Genomic DNA, 12,807 nt, shown 5'->3' on the forward strand with positions numbered 1-12,807 from the left:
CTGCTTAATACAACAAAAATCTGCTTGACTTGCTTTCGTGTCTTTGGGAAACGTAAGTATATTCAGAAATAAATATTAAAATCTATCACGTATATTTGTAAGGATGTAAAGCATACTGTTTTGATTCACGATAATGATAAATATGCATTATGTTACGACAGTTTTAAAAGATCACAAATAACTATACATATGCTAGACTTCTAACAAAATTTCTGTTACAATATGAACATGCATTTATTATTATATGAGTCGTAAAACGGCCCACCAGCGGCCGAGCGGTAAAGTCGCTGAACACTGTTAGTTCGGTCTGAGGTTCGAATCCCACGAACGGTCCTACTACATGGGTGTTTTCGTGGTTTTCCCCATGTGTAACGTGTATACGAGCCAGTTTCCCTTAGAAAGTCCTCCACGAAGGCATCCCCCCTTAGGCAGATAGCCATAGTGTGCCTTGCCGTAATTAAGTGCACCCATACACACATGAGTCGTAAAATTCAGTGTTCGTCATTTTTAGATTCTACGTACATGACACATTTTTTTCTTTAATTTTCGTTTTGTTTTTAAAAATTAATTCACTTTATAGCTTTTCTTCAATTTATTATAAATGAATAGGAGTTTAAATTTTGATTTATATATAATATGATATAAATTCATCATTCATTAATAATATTTTATGTATAACAAAAAAATTATCATTAATGTTCCAAATTTTAATTTTTTTAATGATTTGTCTTACATTTGTTGTATATTTGTTGAATACATAGCTAAATATTTCAATTATACACAATAAAGGTTATGCAGAAAACAATTCAGCTGGCACGATAGCTAATTGCGAAAGAAAAATTAGAGTCTTATTGCTCTTAACTCTTAGTACAAGCAGCCATTTTTAAATTGACGTTAAAATAAATTTATTCTATGGTCTATTAGAAAATATTTATACTGAATCATTTATTCACGACTTCTAAGAGGTCGCTTTCTGAAAGAAACCTGTATTTTTGAGAGCATAAACATACGTTGATATTGAACATCACTTTTTTAAGATGCCAGAGCAAATGCACAGAGCTCCAAAAATCCTCTAAAAGCATAGACGGTCACGTTTCAAAGGCTGACTACTTTTAATAAAGCTTGTATATTAATGTTCATTATACATTTCTCACATTTTTACTTTCTTTCAAAACAACGATGCTGTGGTTCAATTGCTTTAGAACTATGTGAAACTAATAAAATGGGCCCTATGTTATAAAAACCTAATTATATTTAGATACACACCTTTTAAACATGTTTGAAATCTATTATTCTAATCAGAATACTTTGTCTACAGAAAACATTGAATCAATATTAGAAATCAAAAGCTAAGTGAGATTAAAGTAGGAAGAGTCACATCGTCTAACCCATTTTAATTCAAGTAAACATGTGCTTACTTTATCGTGAACATCCGTTTTTTAAACAGCGAATGAAAAGAAAAAAAGAGCCCACCAGAGCTCGAGCGGTAAAGTCGCTGAGCACTAATAGTTCGGTCCGGGGTTCAATTCCCGGCTAACGGCTAGCTGCACGGGCGTTTTCATTGTTATTCCCGTGTGTAACTTGCATATGAGTCAGTTCCCTTTAAAAAATCCTACACGAAGGCTTCCCTCCCCGTAGGCAATAGCCGTAGTGTGCTTTGCTGTAACCGAATAAACCGAAACCGAAAAAAAAAAAAAAAAAAAAAAAAAAAAGGAATTGGTGATGGAAGGCAGCTACGAAACGTCGTTTTAGAAGAATGGGTCACATAACCAAATTTCTATCTATACTCTGGTAAACAGTATATTATTTGCTCATCAAAAGCCTAAATTTAGCTTATGCTCGGCTTAGTTCTTAAATTGCAATTTTAGCCACAGCCCCCAAACAAGACGATGTTTGGTATTTTATTTCATTACTTAGTTATTCATTAATTAAATTTTCATTTGTCTTTAAATTTTTATTGAATTATAATAATAATTTAATATTCTAGTTGCTAATTATTTTATTATTGTAATACTTATTTTATTTATTTTTATTTATTTATTTATTTATTCATCTTTCCTGATTGCCTTCCATAGAGCTCCAGCACTTCTAATTTTAAAAATTAAGTCCTGACTATACAACCAATGATTGCGAAAATAAAAGTCAAGTAACTTATTTAGTAATAATTAAATAAAATAAAAGCCAAAGCTTTTATTTTCGCCTTACTTGGCTTTTATTATATATATATATATATATATATATATATATATATCAAGCAAAGTATGTGTGTGTGTGTAATTTACATTTAATTATAATTTATTTGATATATATATACATATTTACGTTTGGTAGTATTACCGATTGCAATAAAAAGGGAGGTGCACATCTAGATGTTATCACGGACCGATATACAAAATTTCAACGTTCTATAACTAACCGTTTTTGAGAATCAAAATGCATATATACGTACTTACACATCAAGAAAAAAATCCCTTTCAAGTATCAACTTAAAGTCAGAATCATTAGTCATAAGTATCAGCTTAGAATAAATGGGATTACATTTAACAATAAGTTTTTTTGAAAAAAAAAAAAAGAGAGAGAGAGAGAGTCTTTCATTGTGTTCGTACGTACAGGCGTCAGCCCAAAAAATAATTCACATGGATTCCGTAATCGTCAAAAACGGATATTTCCGTTAAAATATGATACCCAAACGTTTTCTCGATTACAATAATTACTACCATTTTATTTTATACAAGGAAGTAAAGAACCTATATTAAGCTACATATTCTTATATAAACAATACCTAAGTGCAGTATATAAATATTTCAAATCAATAAAATCTGACTATGGCACGCTCAAGGGGGAAAAAAAAAAAAAGATGAATTATCTAAATTTTCAAATTACAAACATAAATAGCAATAGTAAAAAGCAAATACAAAATAACGCTTCACGCTATCAAAATGCTCATTTTCTTAAATATCAACAACTAAATAGTATTTCAACTAAAACACATAATGTAAACAAGAGTTTGCCCGATGCCCAAAAAAATTCAAAATTATCTATGAAAAATATGAGCGCATTGTGATGCAACCGTATCATTCGTATTCGCATAGAAACCGCATCATTCGTACTCGAACAAACCGCATCGTTCGACAGATGCGAGTAACGAAATGAATTTGTGAGTACCGAATCGGTACTTCGAGTCAACCGATGTACCCGTTACTCAGTAACGAATACATGCGGTTTGCTCCAGCTCTAGTATTTTTAGCGCCATTTTTCTCGCTTTCCTTCAGCTATTTATCTTCTTTTTTTTCTATTAATAATTATTTGTATTTTGTTATATTTATGATTAGTGTTTGATTTTCATTTAATTTATAGTTGCATTTTATTTACAGCATATATAATTATTGACCTGTGTTTCGATTTGTAGTTGTTTGTTTTGCCGATATGCAACCAAAAAAGATGAAATTGATAATTGGAGATTCAATGGTTAAATATTTGGATGAATATTTACCGATGAATCTTCTGAATTATGAAGTAGATTTACATTCTTTTCCTGGTGCAACGATAGAAAGGTTAAGACGTAAGATATCCTTTTTGGACAATCGATACCATTTGATTTTGGTACATGTTGGTACCAACAATTCGAATGACAGTGTTGAAGATATTCTTAAAAAGTACGATTGCCTCTTTAAGGATATTAAACGTTTGAACCCGAATATCAATGTTATCATTTCAGATATCCTACCACATGGTGAAGATTTTTTCACAACTTTAAATCAGCGAGTAGCAGCTTTGAACCGTTTACAGGTAATTAATAGAAAGATTGTAGAAATTAATTCTCAACTTGAAAAGTACTGCCAAAATCGAGAAGCGTTTTTTATTTGCAGGTCGTCTCATCATTTTGGAGCTAAGTTATTGGCTAGGGATGGATTACATCTAAACCGTCTGGGGAACAAGAAACTTGCGGCAGTTTCCCTGGATAATATCAAGATTGTTTTGACTTCAAAGCCAGTTTCTACAAAGGTAAGTCCTTTTGTATTGCCTTGTGTTTCATTTACTACATTGGATTTTCCACCTCTGAGTGATTCTTTTGTTTCTGCAAGCCCTTCTTATCCTCTCTATTCAACTGTTTTAAAGCATGGTTGTGCTGTAGATGCTACTAAGAAGGCTAATTCTGATTTGAGAAATGCTGCTAAAGTTGCTTCTAGCTCTCGGCTGAAGAGGGTTGCTATTTCTGGTGCTGGATCTCGTTTTAAATGTGTTGTCCATGGTGGTGACTCTCATTCGAAGAATGCTGTTAACCACACAGATGGTTTTAGTTTGCATCTGCAAAATGATACCACCCCTGGCTCACGTCCGAAAAATGTTGCCAACCCAGATGCTAGCTTCGGTCTCTTTGCATTGCTGGCCATGGTGGTGGATCTCGCCCAAGGAACGCTTCTGTCCAAAGAACTGGTTCTGGTTTGCATGTAAGGAATGGGACTAAACCTAGATGTCATCCTAGAAATGTTGCCATATGTAGTGTTGGCTCTCATTTTAAGTATGTCAATGGTTTTAGTTCACGTCCAAGGAATGCTGCCGTCCCTCGTTCTGGTTCTGATTTGCGTCCAAGGAACGTTGCTACCCCTGGCCTAAGTCCTGAGAATGTTGTCATTCCCGGTGTTGGCTGTCATTCTAGACTTGTTGGTGTCCGTGGTACTGGCTGTCATCCGAAGAATGCTGCTTCTGGTTTGCATTCAAGGAATAACGTCACTCCCAGCCCCTGTCATAGAAATGATATCCTTGCTGATGTTGACTCCTCCAGGCGTGTTGCAGTCCATGGTTCTGGCCGTTTTCTGAGGAGCAGTGCTAGTTCCACTGTTAATTCTTCTACGAACACTACTGTCCCAGTTGCTAGTTTTCAGAAGAAACCAATTCATGCTTTTGGTGATGGTTTGTGTCCAAGGAGGGATTTGACTGTTAGTGGCAGTTTGCATCTGAAGAATGCTGCTTCAGCTGTTTTGCGCCTAAGAAGTGTAATGGCCTACATGGGATCATCACTAAAGAATGCAGTCACTGCTGCTGGTTGTAGTGTACAGCAGGCCTACATGGGATCATCACTAAAGAATGCAGTCACTGCTGCTGGTTGTAGTGTACAGCAGGCAAGTGCTGTTTCTTTCAGTGATTGTTATCCATTGTATTGTGCTTCTGTTAGTGGCAAAGGGAGTTTAAAAAATGATTCAACAAATTTTGATATTTCACAACCTAAATTGTGTACAACAAAAGATGATTTTTACTCTGACTTTGCCTCTAGTTATGTTTTGCAGCAAAAGAACATTTCTATGACCAGAAAAAGCACTTCTTGTAGTTCAGGCCTAAGTTTCTTTCACTTTAATAAATTTTGTTTACTAAAAGATCATGTAGAAAGCAGTGAAATTAATTGTCAAGTGAGGAAAAATAAGTCTATGTGTCCTATTCTGACTGGAGGGGGGTCCGAAATTGACTGTAATGCACCATCGCTTTATCCTAGAAAATGTGATATTTGTAAAAAAACTATAAAACTAAAAATTCTTTTAATAATCATAAAAAAATTGCAAAGAAAAACTTGAAACTGAAAATTTTAAACTTTCAATAACTTCTCCTCAGAGTAATATTCTTATAAACATTGATAATGTATTGAGTGCTAAAAAATTAGAAACCAAAGAATGTATTAGTGATAAAATAGAAATGGCTTATCTTCGTAAATGTGAAATATGCTTAAAAACTTATAAATCGAAGAATTCATTTTATAACCAAAAAAAAAAAAAAATGTTCAAATAAACAAGTACCTGATTTAAAACAAAATTTTTCATCTGTTTACCCTCGGAAATGTCTAAATTGTAATAAATGTTATCCTTGCAAATTATCATTTTTTAAACATAAGAAATTTTGCACAGAAGTTAATAAATTGTATGTATGCTTCATACCTGATTGCCATAAGTCTTCTACATATGTTTTAAATTTTAATAAGCATTTAGCAGATGAACATAATTTAAATAACTTAAAAGAATATTCATTTGAAACAATGAGTTATTTTCAAGATTGGCTAGAACTGGAAGGAACCTCGACATTTACTTCATTCAGAAAGTTTTCTAAAGTAACGAAAAATTCTAAAACTTATCATTATTATTGTTGTCAGTTTACCACACAAGGTTATTCTGATTTTGAAAAAAAAACTAGTCGGAAAAATGAAAAAGGTACGATTTCAAAAAGTGTATGTTGTCCGGTCAGAATATGGACTTAAGAAGAAATGAATAAAATCTCTGTTTTTTACTTTCCTAAACATAATCATGAGCAAAAGTTTGAAAATTGTAAATATCAGCCATTGAAACAAAGTATGTGGTGTTTGATAAAAGCAAATTTACGTTTGTCTGTGCCTCCACAAAAAAAAAGGGATATCTTACAAGATGGATCAGGAAATCGCGAGAATAGAAATAATTTCCCTGTAAAGGAAAGCTATTTCTGCTTATTCTAGATATTTAAACAATTCATTGCGTCCAAGTAGTGATGCAGTTTCTGTTAATTCAATCATTGAAACTTTAAAATGTGAAGCATACAATCCTGTGTTATTATATAAGCCTCAGAATAATTCAACTTTGTACGGTCCAACTGATCTAGATAATCTTCCAAATCATAAAGTATTGTTTGCTCTTGGTCTTCAGACGCGTGAACAGAAAGAAATGATGATAAAAGGTTGTACAGAGATTTTATGTATCGAATCTACACATAAGACTAACCAGTATGATTTGTACCTTCTTAATCTTATAGTACCTGATGAATTTGGTTGTGGCTATCCAGTTGCTCATTTTATTACTAATTTTCTAGATGCTGACACTCTTTATTGTTTATTTAATAGTTTAAAGTGTCGTGTACCAAATTTATATGTAAACTGTGTAATGACAGATGATGACAAAGTTACATATCCTGCATTTTCAAAGGTTTTTGGTCAAGATGTTAAGCATCTTTTATGTTCGTGGCACGTACGCCAAAGTTGATTCCGGCAACTAAATTCTAAAGTGGTAGATAAGGAAGTGCGACAAAAAATGCTAGGAGAATTAACAAATATATTACATGAAAGAAACCAGATCACTTTTCATGATCAAATAAGTAAGTTTTTGAATGACTATTCTAGGAAAAGTAGAGATTTTATTGAATATTTTTCTGAAAATTATAAAAATAGATTAGAGGAATGGGCTTTGTGTTATCGGAACTTTCCACATGCATTTACTGATACTAACATGTACTGTGAATCTTTTCACAATCAGTTGAAAACTTTATTTTAAGCGGAGACATAATAGACAATTAGGTATTTTAATTTCTACACTTCTGACAATTGAGAAAGATAAATATTTAAATCATACCTATAAATTATACACTAATGTATCTCCCAGAAATTCCATTTCTTGTTTAAGTAGGCATCAGAGAGGACTAAAAATTAGGGACAGTGATGTAAATAAATGCTCTAATACTTCTTGGACTGTTTGTTCTCAGACAAAAAATAAAATATATACTGCGCAGCGTCTTTTTGAAATTTGTCCGTGTCAGGATTTTTGCTTTTATAGATGCCCTAAAGTATCATGTGTCTCATTGTGTAGTCACTTGTATCACTGCAATTGCTTAGATAAATTGCTGTGCAAACATATACATAAAGTGCATTCATTCCTTAATAGACAAAATGATTGGGTGTTTAATCCCTCGGGGATTAATCTTGAATCGAATCAGAAATGCAATGAAAGTATGAAATCAATAAATGTGTATTCTGTTAATCATTACAATCCACAAAGTTTTGAACAGAGAGTAAATGCATGTGAAAAGCTTGTAGAATTACTGCAATTAATAAGACAACCAAAAGTCCAAAATGTCATGTTAAAGTGTGTTCATACAACATTAAATTCATTAGTTTCAGAATGTAGAGGAATTTTAAACTCGAATGAAAATTCAAGAGCAGTTTCAAGTGCATCATGTCCAGTTTCACCAAATCAAAAACTTAACCCACAATTGTTTAAAACTTCTAAAAAGAGAAAATTACAGAAATGTCAGCAGAATAAGAATCAAGATTTTAATGTAGATGATCCAGAAATAAATGAATGTGTGGAAAAGAAAATTAAATTTAAAGCCGTAGCATTTGATTTAAATGACAGTGATAAATATCTATGTGATTTAACCAGTGTTGATCAAAATAAATCATTTTCCCTTCCATTAAAATCTAGCGAAGATATTTCTGAAAGAATTTTACAAATTGGCTGCTATAGTATCAATCGTATTGCTTTAAAGTCTTTAGATTCTTATATCAGTAAAAAGTGAAGAATTTTTTATAAAATCGGTTTGTACAGATTTTGTTAGGGGGTGGTTATTTGATGTAATCATAAATGCATTTTTATACAAAATTTTAGAAAGTGATGATCAATATACTTTTGCTGATTCCTCGATTACCCAGCTTATCGTATCTGATGCATTATCACTTGGAAATGTTTTTCCTGTTTCTTTGAAATCTTTCAAATATTTATTGATTCCCGCTTGCATTGATTCTCATTGGGTTCTGATCATAGCAGATTTAAAGAAAAATACCTTTTATTTATATGACTCGTTAATAAATTCATGCAATCCAAAATACATAAACTTAACTAATAAATGGTCTAATGTAATTAACAGTGAGTTACAAATTAACGGTTCATGGGATATTCAGTGTCTACCGCATGCTTTACAAAATGATGAAAGCAGTTGTGGGGTCTTCATCTGTTATTATGCATTTCAACATGTAATTAAATTAGCCTTAAATCTTCCTTTAGATACCCTTCAATTTAGAAAATATATTTATAATATTTTAACTGAGAATGTTCCACCTTGTACACAGGAAAAGATAAATTTATCATCAGCAGAGCAAGACTTTTCAGTAAATGTTAGAATGAATAAAGATTTGATCAAATCATGTTTAAAAATACATGATATTGAAATTACACCATATATGTTAAAATCTATAGATCCTTTTATAAGTAATGAAGAAGAACACTTGTTTAAATCTGTATCTTCATGTTTTCGAAAAGGATGGCTCTATAATACTATAATTGATGCTTTTTTATTTAAAATATTAAACAGTTATGAAGATTTTGCCTTTGTTAAGTCTAATTTACAAATTCCTAAACCAAATTTTTGTATTAAAGATCCATTACTAACAAGATTGAAATCAGCGAAATTATTTTTTATCCCTGCAAATTTAAATTGTCATTGGATATTAATAATAGTAAATATTCCAGATATGGTTTTTGAATTTTATGATCCACAAAATAAATCATGTGGGCAAGAGTATCAAATTTTAATTCATACATGGTGTGAGGTTTTAGCTAAAATATTTGCTACTAGCACTAAATGGAAAATAATTTGTCCTTCACATATTTTGCAAACTGATAATATGAGCTGTGGTGTTTTAGTATGCTACTATGCTTATCAGAGGATTAAAAATCAAAGTTTAAATACGCCAGTTAATATAACTGAATTCCGGAAATTGATATACAAGCATATAATTTTAAGTGATTGATATATTTAAAGAAATTTAAATTAAGAAATGTTTTTCAGGACAGCATTCCATTCCTTTGGTGATGCTTGAAAAATATAAAGTATAATGGACAAATATTTTGCAATTCATCTGTTGCCATACAGTTTCTATAAAAACACTTTTTTTTTTTAGTTTGCTTTATTTTGTAATGATGTTATATGGCCAATAAACAAATAAAAATGCTTATGTTTGTATGTAACTTGGTAGTATAAGAGAAAATTGTTAAAGTAGGCAACAATGAACCCTTTTGGCCAGGGTGATACCCCCCATTGTGGATAATAGAGAATAGTTCATTTTATGATGTTAACAATGCATTCTCGGGGACCTACATGCCAAAATTTTCTCTTATTTTTAAACAGGAATCAGAGAATTTGTACTTGACACTTCATCCCATTGACTGTGAAGGATTTCCTCAGGAATGATTAGTGGTTCTGCACCAATTTTCATGGCCAATGGGATAGTATGCAAGTACTGCAAATTTTTCTGTTCATAAATAATCTCAATCTGATCATTTTTAATATTTCAGGCTTATGTTTGCAAAATGAATAGTGCATTGTTTTCAGTGATCTTGGCTGTTTCACAATTGAATTTAGTCTTCTTTATTTTTCAGTAAACGATTGGCAGGAATCTGGTATGTATTTAAAAGTCAAGAGCAAGCTCTGCCAGGAGAATTTTCTGAAACTGAAACTCATAAATTTTTGAGTAATATGGTTGAATAATAATATTTATACTCTAGTCAAGGAATTTTATCTAATATGTCTTTATTTTCAGAAATAAAAGATGAATAAAAACTTTGTAAAATAATTATTATGTATTCTGAATAAAGTCTGGGGAAAAAATTATCCATTGTTGAATTATTTTTTACTGAAAATTTACTCTACATATTAGGAATTAGTCATATCTATGAAGCATAATATAAGTAGTGTTTCTTACAAGACATTGACTAATACATTATCCCAATTTCTTCTTAAATAAAATATATTTTCATTCTTTATTTCATCATCCATGATATCAATTGATTTTCATTGATTAAGATTAAAAAACACTATAGTCACTTAAAAATGTGGACACTTTTTTTTTTTCGCTGGTTAATAAGAGTACTTGCATATTTGTTAAGTTTCAGTACGTAAAGCTGTATACAAATTAAACTTTCACACATTCCAATATCAAAAGAGCTACCAATAATTAGATATTTTAATTTTTCAACATTCAAAAACAAAGAAATAGGAGTGAACTTGCTGCTAATCAAAAAGATGAATATACTGGTCTTATAATAATTATGAAAAATGAGTGCTAAAGTTACAGCCCATTTTTTAATTTTTAACTATTTATTGCAAAATAAGGAGGCTTAAAAGTTTGTGTGTCAGGCAAAGGGCTTGTGGTCTTTCACACAGAAGAGTGTAGCCAGACTTATATTAAAGCATTCAGGAAATTAAATAATTTTAATTCTAGAATAAGTCTTATCGTTACTTAATAGTTAGATAATGCCTATTATTATTTCCTGTCATTACAGAAGTACTTGCTGAAATTTCTTTTTTTCCCATTTGCATGGATGGTTTCAAAGAGTTGAATTTTCTGCAGAACTCTTAATATCCATAAATTGTTTGACACATTAAAAATAAGTGAATATTTGCTCTAAGCATATACATGTATTTCATTTAAATTTAATAATAATAGCATATACATAAAATCCAGATTTGATTTAAACATTCATAACTAAAGAACAAACACTGCTTTTACAAAGACCATGTTTTCTCCCATTTTGCATCAGTTACAGTTATTTTCATGCACATGAGTATATTTTGAAGTGTTAAATTAATTATCATTTCTATTCTTGGATGCTCTATGACTCAGAAAATAAAACTTAATGCTAATCTGATATCTAATTATTAATCTACTAAACCAAAATAATGAGGTTCTATAGTGCATGAATTGGGCAAAAGTGTGCAGTTAAATTCAAACTTGTAATATTCTGTAGCAACCATTTGAAGTCACATTTCCTAATGTTTCATTAAACGGAAAACTTTACAATTCTAACACATTCATAAATCTCTTAAATTTGTATCATAATATAGTAGGAATGGTTCTTGGAATTAAGTGTTAATTATTTCATCAATGTTGAACTGTGCTGTTTTTCTCTCACAGCATGAATAAATATGACCGATTATAACAGCAACTAATATTGTGATATGCAGAATAGGGGTGTAAAAAGCCTACAACAAGCAATTTTAAATATTGGGTCTAGTTGAGCACTATTACAGATTGAAAACGTCAAAGTGTCAAAAGTATATGGAATAAAACCTGCATTTTTAGAAAATGAGAGGTTTCATAAATGAATACTGTAATGATATACATAAGGAACCAAAAAATATTTTTTAGATACGAGATACTGTTCTGTATTGGTGTGTATGATTTATACTGAGAAACATGACACAAAAATTTAGATCATTTCAGATAGGATTTCACCAGAATATTTTGTGTTATGGTATATCATTTGTGTATGTGAAAGTGATCTGTTCAAGATATAACTGTATTTTCATGCCAAAGATTACACCTGCAAAACATGAAACATATCCTATGAACTTTGCAAGGTATTAGCGAAACAAAAATAAGAATTGGTTTTGTTGGTGCAAATTAAATGCATTATACAGTATCAAGTATATACCAAACATTTTCCAGATTTTCTAAACTGGTAAGTAAAGACAAGAATACGTCCAAGTACAGTTTTAAAATACTACTACATATAAATAAAATTGTTGTGAACTGTTGAAAAAACTACAAAAAAAATTTAGATTTTACTATGTTAAACCACATTGTGTTTATGGAGTATAAAAATTAACCGTGGCTTCATCACAAACTTAATATATCTATAAAAAGGATTTTGTACTTTTTAAAAACGTTACCATAGGTTCAATGCCATATAAGGTATTTAAAGTAGTGTTGTATTATACATAACAGCCAAACAGATGTGATTAGGGAACCTAGAAACATTTGTATAGATATAATTATTATATTCTTGTCTGTATTCATAAAAATGCTACAGTTAAGAACATGACTGTTATCTTTAATAAAATTCTGAAATAATTTAAAAGTTTCATATGTGCAGAGGGATATTTCTAGATCCTCTATTCAGGCATAATAATAGTTGTGTTACCTTTTGGACGTGAGATCCGAAGGCAGGAGTGCAGAATGGATGCATTTTGTACCAAGAATGGTAGTTACTAAGCACTGGACGATCAGATTTCTAAAAAATT

At 31.0% G+C, this 12,807-nt stretch overlaps 2 protein-coding genes across 4 annotated transcripts; both read left to right on the top strand.

The window, feature by feature from the left end:
- The first annotated feature begins 3,210 nt into the window (after window positions 1-3,210).
- On the top strand, window positions 3,211-10,395 carry LOC146995631 (platelet-activating factor acetylhydrolase IB subunit alpha2-like). Of its 3 annotated transcripts, XM_085821534.1 has the most exons (3): window positions 3,211-4,005; window positions 9,913-10,021; window positions 10,164-10,395. In XM_085821534.1, the coding sequence occupies exons 1-2, from the start codon at window positions 3,427-3,429 to the stop codon at window positions 9,973-9,975; spliced, it is 642 nt and encodes a 213-aa protein (XP_085677660.1). In that variant the 5' UTR covers window positions 3,211-3,426; the 3' UTR covers window positions 9,976-10,021; window positions 10,164-10,395. The 3 variants fall into 3 exon arrangements, with proteins under 3 accessions (XP_085677660.1, XP_085677659.1, XP_085677661.1); XM_085821533.1 differs by having other exon boundaries at window positions 9,913-10,395; XM_085821535.1 differs by lacking the exon at window positions 9,913-10,021 and having other exon boundaries at window positions 3,213-4,005.
- Window positions 4,250-10,395, top strand: LOC146995632 (uncharacterized). Its single transcript, XM_085821479.1, has 3 exons — window positions 4,250-4,255; window positions 4,368-7,107; window positions 10,147-10,395. Exons 1-2 carry the CDS (start codon window positions 4,250-4,252, stop codon window positions 5,568-5,570), a joined length of 1,209 nt encoding a protein of 402 aa, XP_085677605.1. The 3' UTR covers window positions 5,571-7,107; window positions 10,147-10,395.
- Window positions 10,396-12,807: the final 2,412 nt, after the last annotated feature.

This window comes from Stegodyphus dumicola, chromosome 8 (genome assembly GCF_044657685.1).
Source record: "Stegodyphus dumicola isolate Sdum_Otavi_A_Nest chromosome 8, ASM4465768v1".
NCBI classification, from domain to species: domain Eukaryota; kingdom Metazoa; phylum Arthropoda; class Arachnida; order Araneae; family Eresidae; genus Stegodyphus; species Stegodyphus dumicola.